General features: G+C 35.0%; 1 protein-coding gene across 4 annotated transcripts; it reads left to right on the forward strand.

Moving 5' to 3' along the window:
* The first annotated feature begins 95 nt into the window (after positions 1–95).
* On the forward strand, positions 96–8,190 carry LOC113323353. 4 transcript variants are annotated; one of them, XM_026571641.1, is made up of 3 exons: positions 96–944; positions 7,605–7,788; positions 7,949–8,190. In XM_026571641.1, the coding sequence occupies exons 1-2, from the start codon at positions 221–223 to the stop codon at positions 7,742–7,744; spliced, it is 864 nt and encodes a 287-aa protein (XP_026427426.1). In that variant the 5' UTR covers positions 96–220; the 3' UTR covers positions 7,745–7,788; positions 7,949–8,190. The 4 variants fall into 4 exon arrangements, with proteins under 4 accessions (XP_026427426.1, XP_026427425.1, XP_026427429.1 ...); XM_026571640.1 differs by lacking the exons at positions 7,605–7,788; positions 7,949–8,190 and adding an exon at positions 2,886–3,742; XM_026571644.1 differs by lacking the exon at positions 7,605–7,788 and having other exon boundaries at positions 103–944; positions 7,949–8,163.
* The last annotated feature ends 10,838 nt before the right edge of the window (positions 8,191–19,028 follow it).

The following is a 19,028-nucleotide window of genomic DNA, read 5'->3' on the forward strand; positions in this document are numbered from 1 at the left end:
ACTGATTACATTCTCGACTAAAGGCAAATTTTTTTTTTATCTTTGCTTGAAATCAATGGACAGTATTATTCCACAAAGTGTCATTTCTCAAAAGTAGATTCTTGAATACTTTTTGATTGTTTTTGTTTAAGCTTTTGTAATCTTACTAAATTAAAACAACCGGTCATTGAATCATTTTCTTCTCCCCCGAGAAATCTAATCCTGAAATAAGAAAAAAAAAATGGAGAAAATCAAGAACTTGAATACTTTCCACTTCCTCTTCCTCGATCTAACATTCTTCTTCTTGTTCTTTTCCCCAAGAATAGTAATTCAAGCCACTCCCACAAGTTACTGTGGTAAAATCAAAATCCAAAAACCTTTCTCTCTTCAAAACTACAATGAACCTTCTTCAGTTCTAAGCCAAGTGCTTCTTTGCAAATCTCAAAATCTTTATTTTAGAACTTCCATTGGTCTCTTCCCAGTCTCTTCAATTGATTACGATTCCAAAACACTCACTGTTTCTCACTTCTCCTCCTGTTCTCCAGCTTCACAAAAGTTCATCTCCCCAAATCTCCTCACAGCTGGTTTTCCTTCTCTTACTGATAAACCCAATTCTCTTTTACTCTTTAACTGCTTGAAACAAAGTAAACCTATGTCTTCACTTTCTCATAACTGTACTAAGTTTTATGGCTGTGAAAAAATGTCCACGTCTTTAGATAGTTCGTCTTCTTGCTGGTTATTTGACGATTCAGAGAAACTAGAAATCGGTTTTGATCCAAAAAAATTTAACTGCTCACACTACAGTAGAATATACAAAGATTCGTCTATTGGTGAAAAGTATGAACTGGGAACAAGGATTTCTTTTGACATTCCTGACCATGTACCTAATATTTGTGATAAGTGCAGAAAACAAAATGGCAACTGTGGTGTTGGTCTGAAGTGTGTTTGCTACCCTAAACAATGCAGTAAGTACTCCTTAACCCTTCAGTTTCAAAACATTTTTCTTCACTTTCCATCTCGAAAATCTAAGGCATGTAGTTGGGTCAGGTGTCACATCACGCGATGTGGCGCCAAACATGGCTGATCTTAGAAATTCTGAGTTTCTTGGTTCTGTATCTGTAAACAACTCAGATTTTTCTGTGTTGTTTCATTTTCAATGCAGGAGACAGGGTATTAACAGGAGGAGCATCATCTGTTAATTATGTCTGTTATTCTGCTTTCTTCACTAGTATTTTGTTTGGTTTATTTCATTGATGAAACGGATAGCTAGTTGTTAGTTGTTACTAGACCTTATTCTTACTTATCCAAATGTAGAAATGAAAATGATGCTATCATTTAATTTACCTACTTATTTGTACCTATTGAGCCTGACGGCCAGCTCAGGTGGCTTATTAGATAAGTCATCACGAAAGATAGCAATTAGATGGTGAAAGGCTTTATTGTAGATTAGTGTTAGAAAACACATAATCTAACAGTCAACAATATTATTGACCTAGAATTGATACTGGCATGGTCACATGAATACCAGTTATGAATTCAAAGAGTCCAGAGCACTGAGAGAGTACTCTTGGACCACCATGTTAGTTTTTGAAGTTTCATTAATCTCTCCTTCTTTAACCTTTAATTTTTTGTTGGGCAGTCTATTTCAGCTGCATTTCTCTCATTCATAGATTCGTCGTACAAAAATAATAAATACTGTTCCAAGTGCAATATTTGAAACCCCATGTCACTATAAGTTTATAACACTACCAAAGGTGTCAAGGTTCTATTTATGAACTTCTTTCTTTCTTTATGCAAGTAACTTGTTACAGGGGCGGCTTGATTTATTAGAGGGGCGGCAGTGTGATAGTAATGTCCCTTTAGTTGGTTAGGGGATGTTCTATAAAGGGTGTAAATTAACTAGATTACCCTCCCCATTTTTTAACCTAAATCAAAGCTAAATTGAAAATTTGTTTTCTTTCTTCTTCTCTTCTCCTCCTGCCATCAACCGTAATCTCCATTAAAACTCAAAATTTCATCATTTTCGATTAACCGACGATTCGAAAATTAATCAAGTGTAGTGTAATGACTTATATGAGGTATGTTTTGAAAACTCGGTTGAGATTTGGTTTATTTTGTTCGATTTAAGTTTAATTTCTATCAAAAATTAGAGTTTTAAATGAAAATTGAAATTGAAATTTCTGGATTTATGTGAGCTACGGTTGATTTTAACTCAATTACGAATCGTAACTGGATATTTTGATGTTGTTACGGTTGGTAATAGTTCAATTACCAACCGTATGTTCTTATATCTGAGAATTTTCCTCAGTTACGGTTGGTAAACATTTTAGTTTACGAACCGTAACTCAGTTACGGTTGGTATCGAGCATTTAGTTACCAACCGTAACTGGTTTTACGATTGAGTTTTCTTCAAATTTAACCAGTTACGGTTGGTAGTTCATCTTTTACGAACCGTAACTTCGATTTACGGTTGGTTATGAGAAAAATTTCAACCGTAATTAGCTCTGAAAATGTAAAAAAAAAATGAATTTTTTACGTATTTTAGATAACTTTGAGTAACAAAAAGCTAGTTGGGACTAATTTAGAATATACCGATCATTTTCAGGTCCCGATTCTTCATTTTGTTGGTTAATTTCTTCAATTGATTGATATTGACCTTCTCCTCTAAACTTTTTTTTTTTAACTTTAAAAATCTGATTTTGGTTTTGATTTCGAGTTAATATAGGTGAAATTAATCATTAACACTAAACTTTATTATCATCATTAAACTAGGTTATCAATTATGAGGATTAATTTGTCATTTCCAGTATTTTTTTGATAAGGGACATCTTGAATGATCATGTAATGACCCTTTTTATCCTATTAGAATGCCGTCCCTCTAATAAATCATGCCGCCCTTATAACAGGTTACTTATGCAAAACCAAAACTAGAACCAATTTCGGGATGGTGATAATATATTGGGCTGCAATGATAAACCTACTGTTACAAGATCATATGATTCATATGATAACGTATGTGCTGCAATCACCTGGTCCTCATCAAATGCTATTATGGTTCAATGGGTAGTTATAAAAGACCAAGGACATTTAATACTTGGACAGTAGTATTAATGGTCCAGCGTTATGTGGGGAAAACGAAGAAGACTGGACGGACACGGACGTACACAAATTGATAATGCTGGTGGATGGTTGGGCATTTGAGCTTAGTGATTGGGATGTCCAAAATCCTCCCAGCACCGTGGTTTAGTCCGATTTCACCTCTGTTCTCCTCCAAGATGAAACATAAAAGTGACGTCGGTCCCTAATCTTGGTAATTTCTTAGGGGGAAACAAATTTTCTTAGGCTGAGTGGTGTGGAAAGAAACATGGGGATGATAGTGACAGCCCGTCGTGGCTAGAAGTCTAATACAAATGCAACGGTTTTCTCTCTGCTCGAATCCAGGGGATGTGAGTGGGAATTTAAACATAGGCGAGGTCTTGGACATCGCCAGAAAAAGTGCTTTAGCGAGGCCCAAGACATCGCTTTTCCTGAACTCAGCGATGTTGCTAACATAGCTTGTGGGCGACCACAGTGACATCGCCCAGAAAGTCCAAGCGACTACACCCACCTTGCCTATTTTAAATATTTGTTTGACATTTTTAATGTTACACCCCGTTACACCATGCGACAAAATTTACACTCTATGTATGTAATTCGTGCTCTCCTTGTATCGATAAAAGAGTTGTAAGCCTAACTCATCCAATAACATATTTATGTTCCTCGCTAGTAACAAATAAAAATAAAAAACGCAACACAGAAAGTATGATATTATGTCCCGGGTACTAAAAAACATTTAACTTAATTCAATAATTTCAAACAACAATACAAGATAGTACATTTAGCCACTACAATGACCAATGACAACTCTTATTTAACGGTGGAGCAGTCCTTTAAACCAATAGGTGTCCCTGTTGGCCGGGTCGGGTCTCGGGATGGTTTACAAGAGGTTTACCAACAAAACCTTAACTCCATCAGCAATGGAATTAATCATCTTCGTCGCTAGCTTCACCTAGTTCACGGCATATTTCATTCGGATTGAACTCAGATATCCTTTCCTTTGAGCAGTAAATAACACTCATAGAATTCGAATTGTTTGTTGGTTGCCTCCAAATATCTACGTTTCGCATGATTTTCCTTCAATAAACAAACCAAAAATTATTAGTGTTCCATTTAAATGGTTCGTTAACATAAAGTTTAACGAAATTATGAACCACTTACACACTCATCCATAGTCCACCCGCTAGGTAAGTTTCAGTATAAAGGTACCACAAATTCCAAGTATCGTTTCACCTGTTTCTTAATCGAGGTAACCCGGTTTTGTAAGACACGACCAATTCTCTGGTTTGGTTTCCGTTTCTAACTGTTAGATGTTGAACTACCAAATCCCATAAGTTCACTCCGGAAACCCTATTTTGCGTAACATTTTTTGCCACAAAAACATTCATCCATGATTGAATTAACGATGTATCTTCTTCGGTTGTGAATTTGACTGCCATAACCAACCCTAAAATGTAACAACAAAATATTGAAAGGATATATAAACGAGGATGGTTTGTAATTTGTGATTTTTATTTTTGGGAGGGGAATGAAGGTATTTATAGTGAATATCCCGGTCTCGATCCAAAATATAATATTATTTACATAATCTCAATTATATTTTCCTATCCTCCCATGTGGTTGGTATTATTTAGTACAAAATGGAACTTTAATTTGTCGGGTCATATCTTTTACAGACAAAATTAATTAAAAAAAATTACATTTTACAATTTAACACAACCAACGACCATCATAAATACCAATGACGGTGATTACTGGTAAATTTAATAAATTTATTGATCCTGAAAACAACTAAGTCATTACACAAATGTATTCACTCTACATTGTATGCCGGGACTACGTCCTTTAAGAGCTCATATAATTGATCAATACTTAAAAGGCTTCTTTGATTCTTCCCGAAATTCAATGCGAACTGTTGTTTTCTGTATGAAAGTAAAAACATAAAATGAATAAGTATTGACATTTTTTGATTATTCAGAGGTGATTATTAAGGTGATATGTTTACTTACGCGAGCTTCATATGACAATTGAGGATGACTAATGTTAACGTCGAGGAAAAATGTCACAAAAATTTCAATTTCGGACGTGATCAAATCAAATCTTTTTTTGACAGACATCTTTGTTCTCCCGTTTTCGTTCGCGGTAATATCTTCGAATGACTGAAAAACACGGTGCCAAAAAGATGATTGTTCATTTTCACATTCTCCCGGTGGACCTTGATTTGTAATTGAAATCCATGCCCCCACAACCCCCAAATCTTCATAATTACTAAAGCGCATTCTTTAATTATATACAGGGTATAAAATTGTTTGTCTTCCTAATTACCGTAGAGGACTGAGTGAATTTGTTGGCTTAAATAGGAATAATGAGTGGAAAAAGAAACACTGACATAAAGTATGTTATCGACCTCAATGATGTGATTTTTAATCGTTGTTGTAAATAAGGATTCGAACTCTAAGACTTGTGAATATTAAATTTAAAGATTTAATGAAAATAGTAAACAAAGGCGAGAGTTACTGGGACTAGGATTCCACCGAATTCATATCATAAGGCTCAATTATTTATTCTCAACAATTATCGCTTAATAAATAAAATAACATGGACTCTTATTTTTGCCAAAGTAGATTCTCAAAATATTAGTTATAAATTGTAAGCATGGGACATCAACATCTAAGCAAGCATGACCCATCAAATAAAATGATAACTAATTAATTCAAATCATAATTCTATTTTAGTTAGTGCAAAAGTCAAATAGAAAAATAAATAAAATTTACCCATGTATGAAATTCGGATTCCTCCGTCGACCCAGTGTAGGGGTCTAGCTCATCATGTTGTAGACACTCTTAAAAGATAAATTTTTTTACTCGAAAAGTGTTTACAATGGTGAAAATGAAGAAAAATTAAACGCAACTATTTTGCTCTTCCAAAACTCCTCCCTCTTCGGATGCCTGTTTGGTCCTATTAGCACCCTATTTATACACAACAACCCATTACTCAAACATCTTTCCAAAATATTCTTCCATAACTCCACCAGATCTTCTCTTTAATGAAAGATATCTCAGGAATAATTTCTTTCTCCATTTATCACACATCTTCCTCTATTTGCTAGAATAAAATCTTGGGGATATTATCTTTTTTTATTTATAAATAAAACCACAGATTTTCTTTCTCTTTTTCAATAAAAACAAACTCATCAATATATTATCTCTTTTAGCTTCAAGATATGAAAACTACTTGTATAATAGGCAAGAAGATATATTTTCCTTTAATCATTGAGATCTCCCATGAATTATGTGAATCTGTTTCAAATGAAGAAGAAGTGGGTGCCTCTATCCATTTGTTGGGTGCCCGTATCTGAAATGATGGGTGCCTTTATCAGTTCCTCTGGTTGCCTTTAACACTTTTTCGAGCTATTTTCCCAAAAGAGCTTATTTCCTTGAAAAGACTTAAAACAAGATTATTAGTGATTAAATTAGTCATAGCGAATGTAGTTATGGGTGAAAATGCGTCACACTTGCGTGCTCATTACTCACCACAAATGTAGTGGTGAGTATTCTAGTATCGCGTACAACAGACTCAGCCTTAAAAATTTTCTCCTCTCGAGACGTTCGGTTTTCGATAAATAATAAGGGTCGCTAGATAAAAAGTAAGGGTCCCTAGTTAACAGTCAATGCCTTTTGGGAAAAGATTGGGTGATTTGAATCAGGGTGCTTTGTTCATAGTTGTTGGTGTTTTTGAACAATAGTGGAATTTCCAAATTAGTTAGGGTATAAGGTGTTTACATCGAATAACTTTTTACTCTTACCAATATCTTTTGTAATAAATGTTACACTGTAACCCCATGTGTTTGGTTATACCACACAACTACCATTTTTGTCAGATTATTGATATTTTGGGAAGACGCGATGTTGTGTCAATGCAATGTAGTGGTTTTCGATAAATAGTAAGGGTCGCTAGATAAATAGTAAGTGTCCCTAGTTCACAGTAAATTACTTTTGGAAAACATAGTGTGATTTAAATAATGGTGATAAAATATTTGAGAAGTGTCTTTATTATTTTCCCCAGTTTTATTTCCACCCTGGATTGTCCTAATTATTCGTGCATTATTTTGAGTGATCAAATCATCTGTAGAGTTTTCATGTGTTTGCAACACTTCTTTCTGGAAACATATATCTACATATCGATTTAACACAACCAAGGGTCGCTCTAATATCTTTCCTATGCACGATATTGGTCTCTCCTTATTATCAAAGACGTGTTTAAAACATTAAAGGGCGTTTATAAACATGCTAAGTTATTCGAATTTAGCAAGGGGTGTCGGTGAAAAGTAACTAGGGTGTGTAAAGAGTATTTCTCTTAGAATTGAATTGGATGTGTTTTAACCATTTACACACGAATTAGTAATTTGGATCCTATAAAAGCAGGGTTTACCTAAATGTATTTCACATACTGCAGTTTTCGGTATCCTTAAACTTTTTTAGTAATTTGTAGAACTTCATAACCGCTCACAACTCTTTGTACGAACACAGTAATGGGATCATTTGATTCAACTGAAGATTTGCAAATCACCAAAACATGGTACAAAGAATCTCGAGTAGCAGATCTCTCTCCTGTAATGCCAGAGCCTAAAACCTTTTGGGCAAAGATATATAACCAATATATACGATAATATGGGAATCCAAAGAGAAGAAGTCTTCAACAAATTCATGATAGGTACCAGATTATCCAAAAAGGCATTTGCGATTTTATATAGATTCAACAAGGCCATGTTAGAATGTCACCTCAACAATTTGTAAATATTTTATATTCGTGTAGAGTTAAATTTATTGATTTTAAATTATAACATTAAGTATATTTGTTTGTGTTGTTGCAGCATGAACTCATTAAAGCGGGTTATTTAGAGGAAAAAGGTGAAGCATTCACATTTGATGAAAGCTATTATTTCATGGTATCCAAAATCCCAGAGTATAAAACGCGTGACAATTCCTCTGCTTCATCCAGTGGAGACTAAAACTATAATTAATGTTAGTGTACATTTTGTGGATCAATATGTTATCAACCCTCACGAGACTAAACTCGTCCTCAAGGTTAACCCTGGGGTTTAACGACTTGTTGCACGTGCTAAGTGTAACCGTGATTCCTACGAAAGTGAGTTAGGTTTTTAATTTTTTTTATAGTGTATTGCGATGTTTATAATGGAAGTCGTCATTTAAAAATGTGTCAATTACATCTTTGCAATACGTAGGAAAACCAAAAACATCAAAATTATTACCTCTTCTCCCATTTTTGGACTAACAAGATTAACCACACAAAACATCATAAACACCCTACGATTTTAAATGTGAGGGACAAAAAAAAAATCGCCACGAAATGTTTGAAAGGCATCCCTTGTTCCGCCTCATACATGGCCATCTTCTGAGCACGATTACCATTTGCAAGAACTCGATACTCCTGAAAATGACAACAAATCCTTCTCAGCGTGCTAACGCGGTGTTGGATACGTCATCCAGAATACCAAATGTTATCATTCCCAACTTGAGTCAAAAAGTCATCCCTAACTCGAAGACAAAATTCTCTACCCATTGTAGGATTTTTTGGATTAGGATCCCGATCTAAAACCTTATAATAACTTATTACTAGAGCGTTATCTTCATCCATTGAAAAACGTGGCATCGTAACAATTTTTTGTGGTGGTAATTATATGAATCTTCGAAAGGGTGCCTTTGAAAAACTGTATTTGGTGGTAGATGGTACATATCATTATACCTTCAGGGATAATTCAATTGTGGGTTTTTGTTTCACAAATTTATAGTAAAAATACACCATGGGTTTAATGGTAATTTTAGACAGGAGTTAATAAATTAATAATATTGAGAATTTGCAACCATGGGTTGTCATCATTTGTCGTGCATTATTTTGAGTAATCATGTCATCTTTTGTAGCGTGATTTTTTTATTGTAAATAGTTATTGACCTTTGAAAGGCGGCTATTTGTGACCAGTGAATGCCCCATTTAGTTGTCGACCACTAGAAGTGATAAATCATATCACTAGGATGCCAGTCAATAGTGTATAGATATGCATTGAATTATGCAGTTTGCCCTTTTGCTTTATTATCATACACGTGGACTGTAAAAAAACTTACCTTAAGTTCCGTTGGTAATGTTGATGCTTGACTATAAATATGTATAAAATTGGAATCCATAAATACCACAAAGTTTTTAAAAAATAATACCTAGTTGAAGGAGCATTGTCATCCTTTTATTTAAAATTATCTTTTTAACTAATAAATGGATTAAAAAATGGTAAGTTTCTTTCCAGAGGAATATGAGGCTCTCACTAGGGCCTATTGTTCTATTGCAAATCGTGTTAATTAACAAACAAACCAAGACGCTATAGGGTTTTGGAATCTTGTGCTTGAGGAGTTTACCGATATTTTTTGAAGCAGGTATATATGATCAAAATAACTTCCTAAACATCATAACTTATTAATTACCATAAACATAAACAACTTCAAATTAACATTAACATAAACAACATAGAAAGCACACAACCATAAAACATAAACATTACATCAGACCGGGTCTTCTTGACCAAAAAAAAAACACGGGATTAGAGATTACATCACAAACACAAAATATAACACCATGAATTATTGAGAAACCTAAAATATACTTAGTTGGCCCATTCCACCAAATCACAGCCTTGACATTTCCAAAAATGTTCACCAAAGGTGTTCTTATCTCTAGAACGATGCAGTTTCATAAGAAACTTACATCCAGGGACTGGGCATGACGCCACCTTTTCATTTTCAACCTTAATTTTCCCTTTGTCTTTGAAGTTTTTGCAGAGTTCGTTTATATTTTTATCATCTTTCGACTTGACTGCATCTTCCAACCACATAGCTTCTGCACGACAATTATCGAATTGGCAACGCAGGTACCTACTTTTTCCCGTTTCCGTTTCGAGTAACAACTGGATGCCCGTACAACCTCTCTGCGGGCACTTGGAATACATCCAGGGGCATTGCATGGCTGAATGGTCATCAAGGAAACATAGTGGACAAATTTTGTTTGCTTCTACACACACAATTTGTTTTCCCTTGCGGTTAGAATTCATTTTTGACTGGGTGATTTTCAAGGATGGTTTTATGTTGGAGGGTATGTTTTTATGAGTGGTTTTAGGTGTGTATTTATAGGAAAAAATTATTATTATTTATAAACGAAATTCCCCTTAAAAAATCTTGTTGTTACAGTGTGTTGATAAGGATAAAGAGATTTATATCCCAAGTAGTTGTGAATAACAGTGCGTGTATGCTCTGGTGCTAAGTATCTAAGTTAAGTCCTCAAAGTGTTTGCAAACTATCTAGCTAAGAAAGGGACGTTTGTGAACAGCGATGCCTTCAATATAAAGTTAAGGGCATTTGGCCAGAGTTGGGGCCATTTGCAAACAATACTAGCACTCTTTAATATATATTGTGTCCGATGGACGACACATCCTTTTGTTTCCGAGGGACGACACATCCTTTCGTAATATCTTATAAATACCACACTGCTATATACCGTTCATTACATCATACCTATCAACATCATTACTTTGTAAAGACATTCAATCCTTTACTTGAGATTTCCAGTATGAATGCTTCATTCACACCTCAATAAGATACCAGTATTGTAGCGGCATGGATCGCTGTAAGCGCAGCTCAAGTTGGTGAAGGACCCATCATGCTACAAGCAGTCTTTTGGACAAGGTTCCATAACCATTTTGTTACAGACTTTTTGAATCCTCGCCAAAGAACAATCCAACGTGTTAGAGGTAGGCTTTTGATGATAAACCGAGATGTAACATACTATGTTATCATATTTTCTACGCTCCTAAGAGACATCGCGCCTGGTTCCAATACGACGGATGACGCAATCGTAAGCAATTATAGTTTTTATTTATTTTTACTAAAACAAAATTTTTTCATACCATAAATGGATCGGTTAATAGTTCAATGCATGTAGGAAACGATGGTGAAATATATATACTTTCAACGACATGGACACAACTTTAGGTTCAAGGGAAGCTATCTCCTTTTGAAGGATGCCTTAGACGAGTACAACCCAAGAGAATTGATTCTTCCGTAATGTAACAACATGTATATTACTGGTTTTGTGAGTGTACCTATATGTAAGCCCTCACCAGACCAAACTCGTCCTCTGGGGTCACCTAGGGGTTCAAAGGTGTTTCAAATGCTCAGTACATCTGTTGTGTGTGCAAGAAAGGTTTATGATTTACATCTGCCGTCTAATTAAAAAAAATAATTAGTATATTGGTTTTTTTTCCAAATTAAATCTTCATGATATTCCCAAATGTTGTTACTCAATTTTGGGCGCTTTTAAAATGGAAAGAGTCGTTTGTGAACATCGACGAACATTATAAAAACTTTGGGATGTTGGTGAAAAGAATGTGTCATTTGTAAACAGTTATAATACTCTTTCAAATATTATTAGGTCATGTATTTTTACCCCATTTGTTGATTAGAAAAAAAACTCTTTACACACCCTACGAAGCTGAGTTAGGTTTGGGATTATGCATTCCTATTGTACCAAGACGATTATTATAAAACATGTCTTTTAAAAAAGGAGTTCATTACATCATTGAAACAACGAAGGAACCACAGTACATCAAAATAATGGCACAAGGAGGGAACCACACTTAACATCATAAACATCATAATCAGTACCTCTAAAAACCTTAATAAAACAAATAACCTAATTTTTCAACACCAACTCCTGCAACTTCGGCTTCATTGAGATGTACCAGCACCAAACCAGTGATGGGCGTGCATACTATTTTATATTTTCCCAACATTTTGCGGGGGAACAAAAATAGCTGGGTGCACAAGGATCTCTGGATCAAACTCCATTGAAAAGTGTAATTTCAGTACATCAAACAACGCAACACGCCTCTATCTTCTTCCTTCATCTTCGTAATCTATTTGTCCTTGACAGTGCTGGAGTTGAATTAATAAAAAGGCGTTAATACGATGTTTTCATTACCAAAACAATAACAATCACTAATTTTAAATTATACTTACCGTGCGTTCATTATCCCATCAATTTGGTAAGTTCATAATATATTGCCTAACACAACTTACATATCTTTCAACATCTCTAACCAACATCCTAATCCTTCCTCGCAATGAATTGTTACTCCTAACTAGGAAAGGATACAAAACTTACAAAGGATACGAGACTTACAAAAATGGTGGACCACGACTGTAATAGGAAAAATAAAATATATTTATAATAAGGTGGGTCCCCAGATACGGCCAAAATACAAAGCAACAATAGAGGAAAAGACATAAAATTAATGACAACTCTTATAATAGAGATACTCGTTCAATACTCAAATAAAAAACTAATCTCTTAAACATATTAGCCCCACTTCGATATTTTTAGAGGATCACTGCTTGTAACTTCGGCGAGGTTTTTAAACAAGAACAGTACCAGACTACTACAATGATATTATTTAAAAAACATAAAATTAAGTTTCTTTAATTATTTTTCCGAGATTGAAAAATCAGGGCAGCCTCAAAATGATAAAACGACTCTTTCCTCCACTTGGTATAAGTATCCTGGGCCACATACCAGTCATATGTATGCCGTGTGAGAAACTCATTGTACTTGGTGCACAATTTCCTAACATGATTGAATCTGTCACAGACGTGGGAAGCTTCATAATCAAACCGTGGTTGTTTCCGGTCACCGCCCGACCTTGGTACGAAAGGACCATCCCGGACCTGGTGCCTTAGACGACCTATGAAATAATTTTTAACCCATTCCGTCTCTTCCTCGACTTGCTTCATTCTTTCCCTTAGTTGGAATTGGTCTTGACCTCGTTTCTTTGATGCCATTTTCTCTTCATATTTTTTAATAGCCTCTGGCGAATTTATGCTTTCATAAGTTATAGGATTTCGTTTCTTAGCTGATGAAGAAGAAGTTGCATTTGAACCTGCCTGTTTGCTTCTTCTCTGTATCTCTTATTCTATTTCAGTAATTGATTTGGTTGGTCGCTTGCATCGTCTAAGTATGTTTTCGATAGTTGATGATGATGGAGTTGACATCTTAAAATGAAAACAATTAACAGTGAAGAAAGATTTTTTTTGAATAAGGTAGTGTATGATACTTAAGAGGGTATCCTCTTTATATACACACAAGGAAACAACAGTTATAATTATAAATTTGAATAATAGTTGTAATTCTGTACTGATTATTGGGAAAAATACTTATATTTTTAAACCAAGTAACATCCCTTTTTTCTGCATTCCGACAAGCAATATTCACCGAACCAGAGCTTGGAAAATTTACAAGTTGGAGGGCCAATACTTTATGTGGGAAAACTACAAATATCAATAAATAACTACATTATTTTCGGAATTCTGGCAAGCTATAAAAGCTAAAGGAGACGTTTATATACTTGTAACACGGAGAGCCAACACTTTTATTCGGATACCGACAAAAATTAAAGTTGATTGTTATGCAAAATCAACAAAGCAGGTTTGAATTATTTATTACCATATTCTGTTGGATACCCTGCAAACACTATTAAAGGAATCATTTAGAATACACCAGACGTTGAAACCCGAAAAACGCGGAGAGCCAATATTTTTATTGGGTAAAAACGACAACGATAAAAGTTGGTTGTTTTTCAAATTCAATACAACATGTCGGCATTGTTGAGTACAATACTGTGTTGGATACGCTGCAAACACTATCAAAAGAATCATATTGATCGCAATTTGGGAAGAAATCAGTGTCCACTAACGCACAAAAGAACAACTTAAGACCCCTACCACAAGGTGTATCACAAGATTATTATATAGATACCAAAATGTCCAAATACGTCTAGTCAACATCAAACTAAAGATGGCAAAGAAGAAAACTACAAATATAAAAAGTTAGTTCTTTAACATAAATACATACTAGTTTTAACAAACTTGTTGTTTCGCTCGAACCTCATGAATTAGGTGGGGTATCCAACACCATATCAAAAGTGCCATCCATCGAAAGACCAATGTTGAGATTCATACCCATTGGAACATCTTCATGAGCCTCCAAATCGATATTCATACTTGCATAGGGGTCTTGCGTTTGTTCAACCGGAAAGTAACATCCTTCGGTATTAAACATATCTGACGGTTGGGAAGTTGACGCGACACCTTGTTATTGAGAAAAGGTGTCGTGTATTGTCTGTTCCTCTGGGAATTGGGGTGAACTAATACAAGTCGGTGTCCCGCCGATGGTAAAACCTGAAGAATAAGAGCTCCCACGAAGGCAGTACTTTCTTGTATGCTCCTGAACAACTCTTTTACTTTCACTGATAAACATTTGTTGCTCGAATAACTTTTTCAACAACTCCTCCTAACAATGAAAAAAAATAAAAAAATAAATCTATATTCCCTTCCCTCAACTAATATAAATTTTATTACAACAAATAAGCAAAATAAAATCAAGCTAACATACTTACCCGTCCGGCGGTAATACCATCAAAATTATTGGGATAACGTGTAGGACTCGGCACCACCAAGTCTGTAAGATCACCATTGATGTAAACCGGGAAACTCAAATCGATTGTTGGTAGTTCATTCACCGAATCCTCACCGGGGTTATCTTCATAGGACTGAGACATCAAGTCGGGTGGTGGATGTGATGGTCATCATAGACGTGTACTATTAACTCGATCATGATTCTGTACGTGTGTAACCCCATCACAATACCAAGTTCTGAAACTCTTCTCCTTCCACCATGCATGGTAATAATCGGGAGTACTAAACCAGTACTGATGTACGGCTTCAACGTCAATCTCCTGCACAGAATCTAAACTCGGCGGATAAAATGGGATAACTTTTGCACCGGTTTATCTGGCGCACAAATCTCTCACCAAGGTACACACTCAACCTCTCACCCTTGCAACCATAGAAAACAAGTCTTTTATTTGATAAGTTCATTGCCAACACAACCTCGGGTAATTCAGTGTATTGATCATCTAACCAAGGCTGCCATATTACAGCTTCTCTACTCCTCATGTCTATCTGCAATCGGGATGAAGTAAGTGAATGCTTAAAGCTATCAAATTGACCATGAAGATTATTCTTGTTAAATAATGAAATTGCCGGATACATGACTGATTAACGATGAAAGCACCGTCTATTCTCAAAAGTGGTTGGCAATTGCGGAAATAAAAGTAGTACCAATACTCTATAATATTCCACATGCCACCCATTTCACTACGCTCACAAGAGCTCCATCTGTCAAGGAAGTCATACAAATTTCCTAATGCGGCGCTACCCCAATCATATTTTCCCACCTTATGAATATCCTTCAAAAATTCTAACCATCCTTTCGGTACTCTTGTCGTGGTGTTACCTATTAGAAATCTACCAATGCACCATAATAAAAAAGTTCTTGTCAATTATTCCCATATAGGAATATTCTTTTGACGTTCCCTACTATTAATGTAGTGTGTAAGAAAACTATGTGGGATGGAACTAGCAAAAGAATGCCATTCACCAACTTTGTCAGCCTTACCAACATCTGTAGACTCTTCTTGCCCGGAGGCAAGTGCTCTTGCATACCGATTTTCCTTCACAGCAGAAAGATACGTGCTATCATATCCTAAATAATCATTCTTATTCAAACCATGAGGAATTTTTGGCAACGTTCGTCCACCACTTACCGGAATACCTGTTAGCCTTACAAAATCTAATGGTGTGATGCCTAAATCGGATTCCGGCAATTGATAAATCCAATGCAAACAACGAACTAAAACCACATTTTTGTAAAACATCAAAGGCTTGAGGATTATCATGCACAACTATGTTATAAAATTTATTCAACAAACACCAATTTTTTTAAATTGCAAACCCCTATCCGGTGCATCTGGTGTCAAACAAACCTTACTTACATGGCTTTGATCACCCCTCATAGACAAAATCTCACTTGTAGCCATGGGAATTCACTGGAATGAAAACAAACAAAACATGTATTACACCCTTTTTCCATTTATGATTATAAATTTTTCATGCAAATTTAAAAATTTAAAAAGTAACCAAGCATTACATTGTAAACCATTATCAATTCTTTCATTTACATGTAACATAATTTACACAAGCATTATAAATCACCAATTCTTCTTTCATCCCAATATAATAAACATAATAATAACTCCCTAATAGGTGTTTGCAATTTAAAATCAATAACAAGAACAATTCAAATAAAAAAAATTCAAAAAATTAATATGGGTGACAATCACTACAAATATCATTAACAATCACCACAAACATCAAGAACAATTCCAAATTTCATCAACAACAATACTAAAATTACAAAAATCATTATGTTGTTCACAAATAATTGTTTTCAGTTTCCCATATCTTGGATTGCAATTAAAAATCGGTACCATTTTAAGGAAAATATCAAGAACAATTCTAAATATACCCATATGGGTTTTTGCAAGACCCAATTATTCTCATGCTTCATATAACCCTAAAACCATAACATACCAAGAACAATACAATTACTTACATCATAAATTCTAATCAAGAAATACTACAATCAAATCATGGTTACAATACATACCTCAATGAGCTTTTAAAATCAAATTGATTAACACAATATGTTCACCATCACATGATGAACAAAACCCATACAACTAAACCAATCAATCTCGAGAATAACTCCACTCTAGAGAAGAAGAAACTAAAAAACCCTAGAGAAGAAGAAGATACATGGATAAAAGAGAATTGAGGTCGAAGGAAGGAGGAGAGTTTTTCCGTTGAAAGAGATTAACTCTGGAGAGAGGTGGTTGGCATCGCCCATATTTCCTTTGACTGGTCAAGCGATGTGTTTGAAGTCGCTCGGTTGGGCGACGTGGTGGGCCTCGCCCAGGCGATGTCTTCCACCTCGCCCATATCCAAATTGCTCCCCTCACCACTCCGCTCAGTACTCTCCTCCCGCTGACGTGTAAGTACTGTACAACGCATGAGTCCCCTCCTCCACTACACTCAGCCTTATGGGGAAGCTGACCGTGGTTTATCTGATTTTGACTTCAGGTTGAGATAATACAAAGAATATTTTACCATATCTAATATCCATCTTTTCTTGTATATACATGAGTATAATATTTTCTTTTTTCCTTCTTTTGATCAAAGAGAATTGGAAACCTTCACCTAAAAAATATTCATTAAAATTCCAAACTCCGAGTAAAATGGCGTCCGATAACTTTATCTCTGGAAGATTCTATATGAAATCTCCGAGTTTTTATTCCCAAACTTTATACCCTATAATACGTATATTAATCATTTTTGCACATTTTACATATTGTTGAATATGTATGAATATAAAAAAACAATATTAATTTTCAATTTTAGGGAGTCGGAGCCCAGCTTGTTGCTAGGATTCCTTCTAGTTTTCTGAAATGATTATGTAAAAAAAAAGTACCTAGACTTTACATAATTACCATTTTATATATATAAAATTTTTTGAATCTTTTTTTTTTTTTAGTTCTTAAGGGTTGGATTTGATTTTTATCACTAAATTTCCATATGCAAAACTTGTCTCGGCGAGATCTCGACCATATCTCGGTGGAAGATCAGCAATCTTAGCGGATTTCTCGATCAAATATCGTCTCGCGGAGATAAGATACTCGTCTTGGCTATGGATCAGATTTGAGATTCTCAGTTGTCCCGACCGAGATTGACTACATTGGTTCGAAGTTACACAAATAATAATTTTGTTGGCTAGAACAAGTAATGATTGAATCACCATCTCTATATGTAACTAAGAGGATATAGTTGGTCCCTCATGTTTGTACCGCAAAAGGAAAATCTCTAGGACCCTCCACCCCTTGGACCAACATGGAGGCTGGGAGGGGTGGGTCCCACTGGTTTTCTTCTTGTGGTACAAACCGCGGATCCCAACCAACGGTAAGTTTGGATTTTCGAACTAAATAATATAATGTACTCACATATCAGGTGGTTATGAATGTTATGTTTATCATCAAATGTAATTGCTACATATGAGGATAAGGTCTTGATTGAAGCCTTTTACAATAGTTTTGTATAGTCTTCTCAAGTTATTTTTGTATAACAAACCATTTTAACGAATACGAACCCGTGATAACCTTGTCTACGATGGTGTTTCACTTTTTAAAATATACCTGTGTTAGTTTATGGAAGCTCGACTTAAAAGTTTAAACCCACTAAAGGTTCGAGACAAAAAAGATTCTTTGTCTCTTTTTCATTTTCTATTGGTAGTATAGGTACTGTCTAAACTTCTGGAGGATGTAACTGAAAGAGGATGATTTCATGGATTTTAGGTAGCTTAAAATAGATTGAGGTTTCACTTCTGCAATTTGCAGATGATACCACTATATTCTTGAACGTTGATGCTCTTGAAGTGAGAAAGTTATTGCTTATTCTTTCAACTATTGAGATGCTGACTGGTATGAAAATAAACTTAGACAAAAGTTCAATGATAAATATTGTGGAAGATGACACTATTAAGGAGTTGGCTATGGATTTATCCTGCAAGCTGAAGATATTTCCAATAAAGTATCTGAAGCTGCCTACGGATAGAATTATGATGTTATTTAGAGGATGGTGTACAAGTTAGCTACATGGAAAAGAACTTTTTTACATAATACCGATAGATTAACTTTTATCAAGAGTTAGATAGTTTGGAAGAGCTAAGAACGAGCTATTCTAAACTCTTTTATCAATCAGGTTTTACCCTCACATTCTTTTACTCCTTTGTGGCATCTAAATCGTATATCTGAAATGATGAACACTTTATGGATAGAGGTGGGTCCTAAATTGAATACTAAGGACTGGTACCTTTACGACATCTATGCAAGACATTTCTTTGGATAAGAATCCGATAGAGGCTAGTATTTTCATGACTAAATACAA

The sequence above is a fragment of the Papaver somniferum genome, chromosome 11 (genome assembly GCF_003573695.1).
Source record: "Papaver somniferum cultivar HN1 chromosome 11, ASM357369v1, whole genome shotgun sequence".
Lineage (NCBI taxonomy): Eukaryota > Viridiplantae > Streptophyta > Magnoliopsida > Ranunculales > Papaveraceae > Papaver > Papaver somniferum.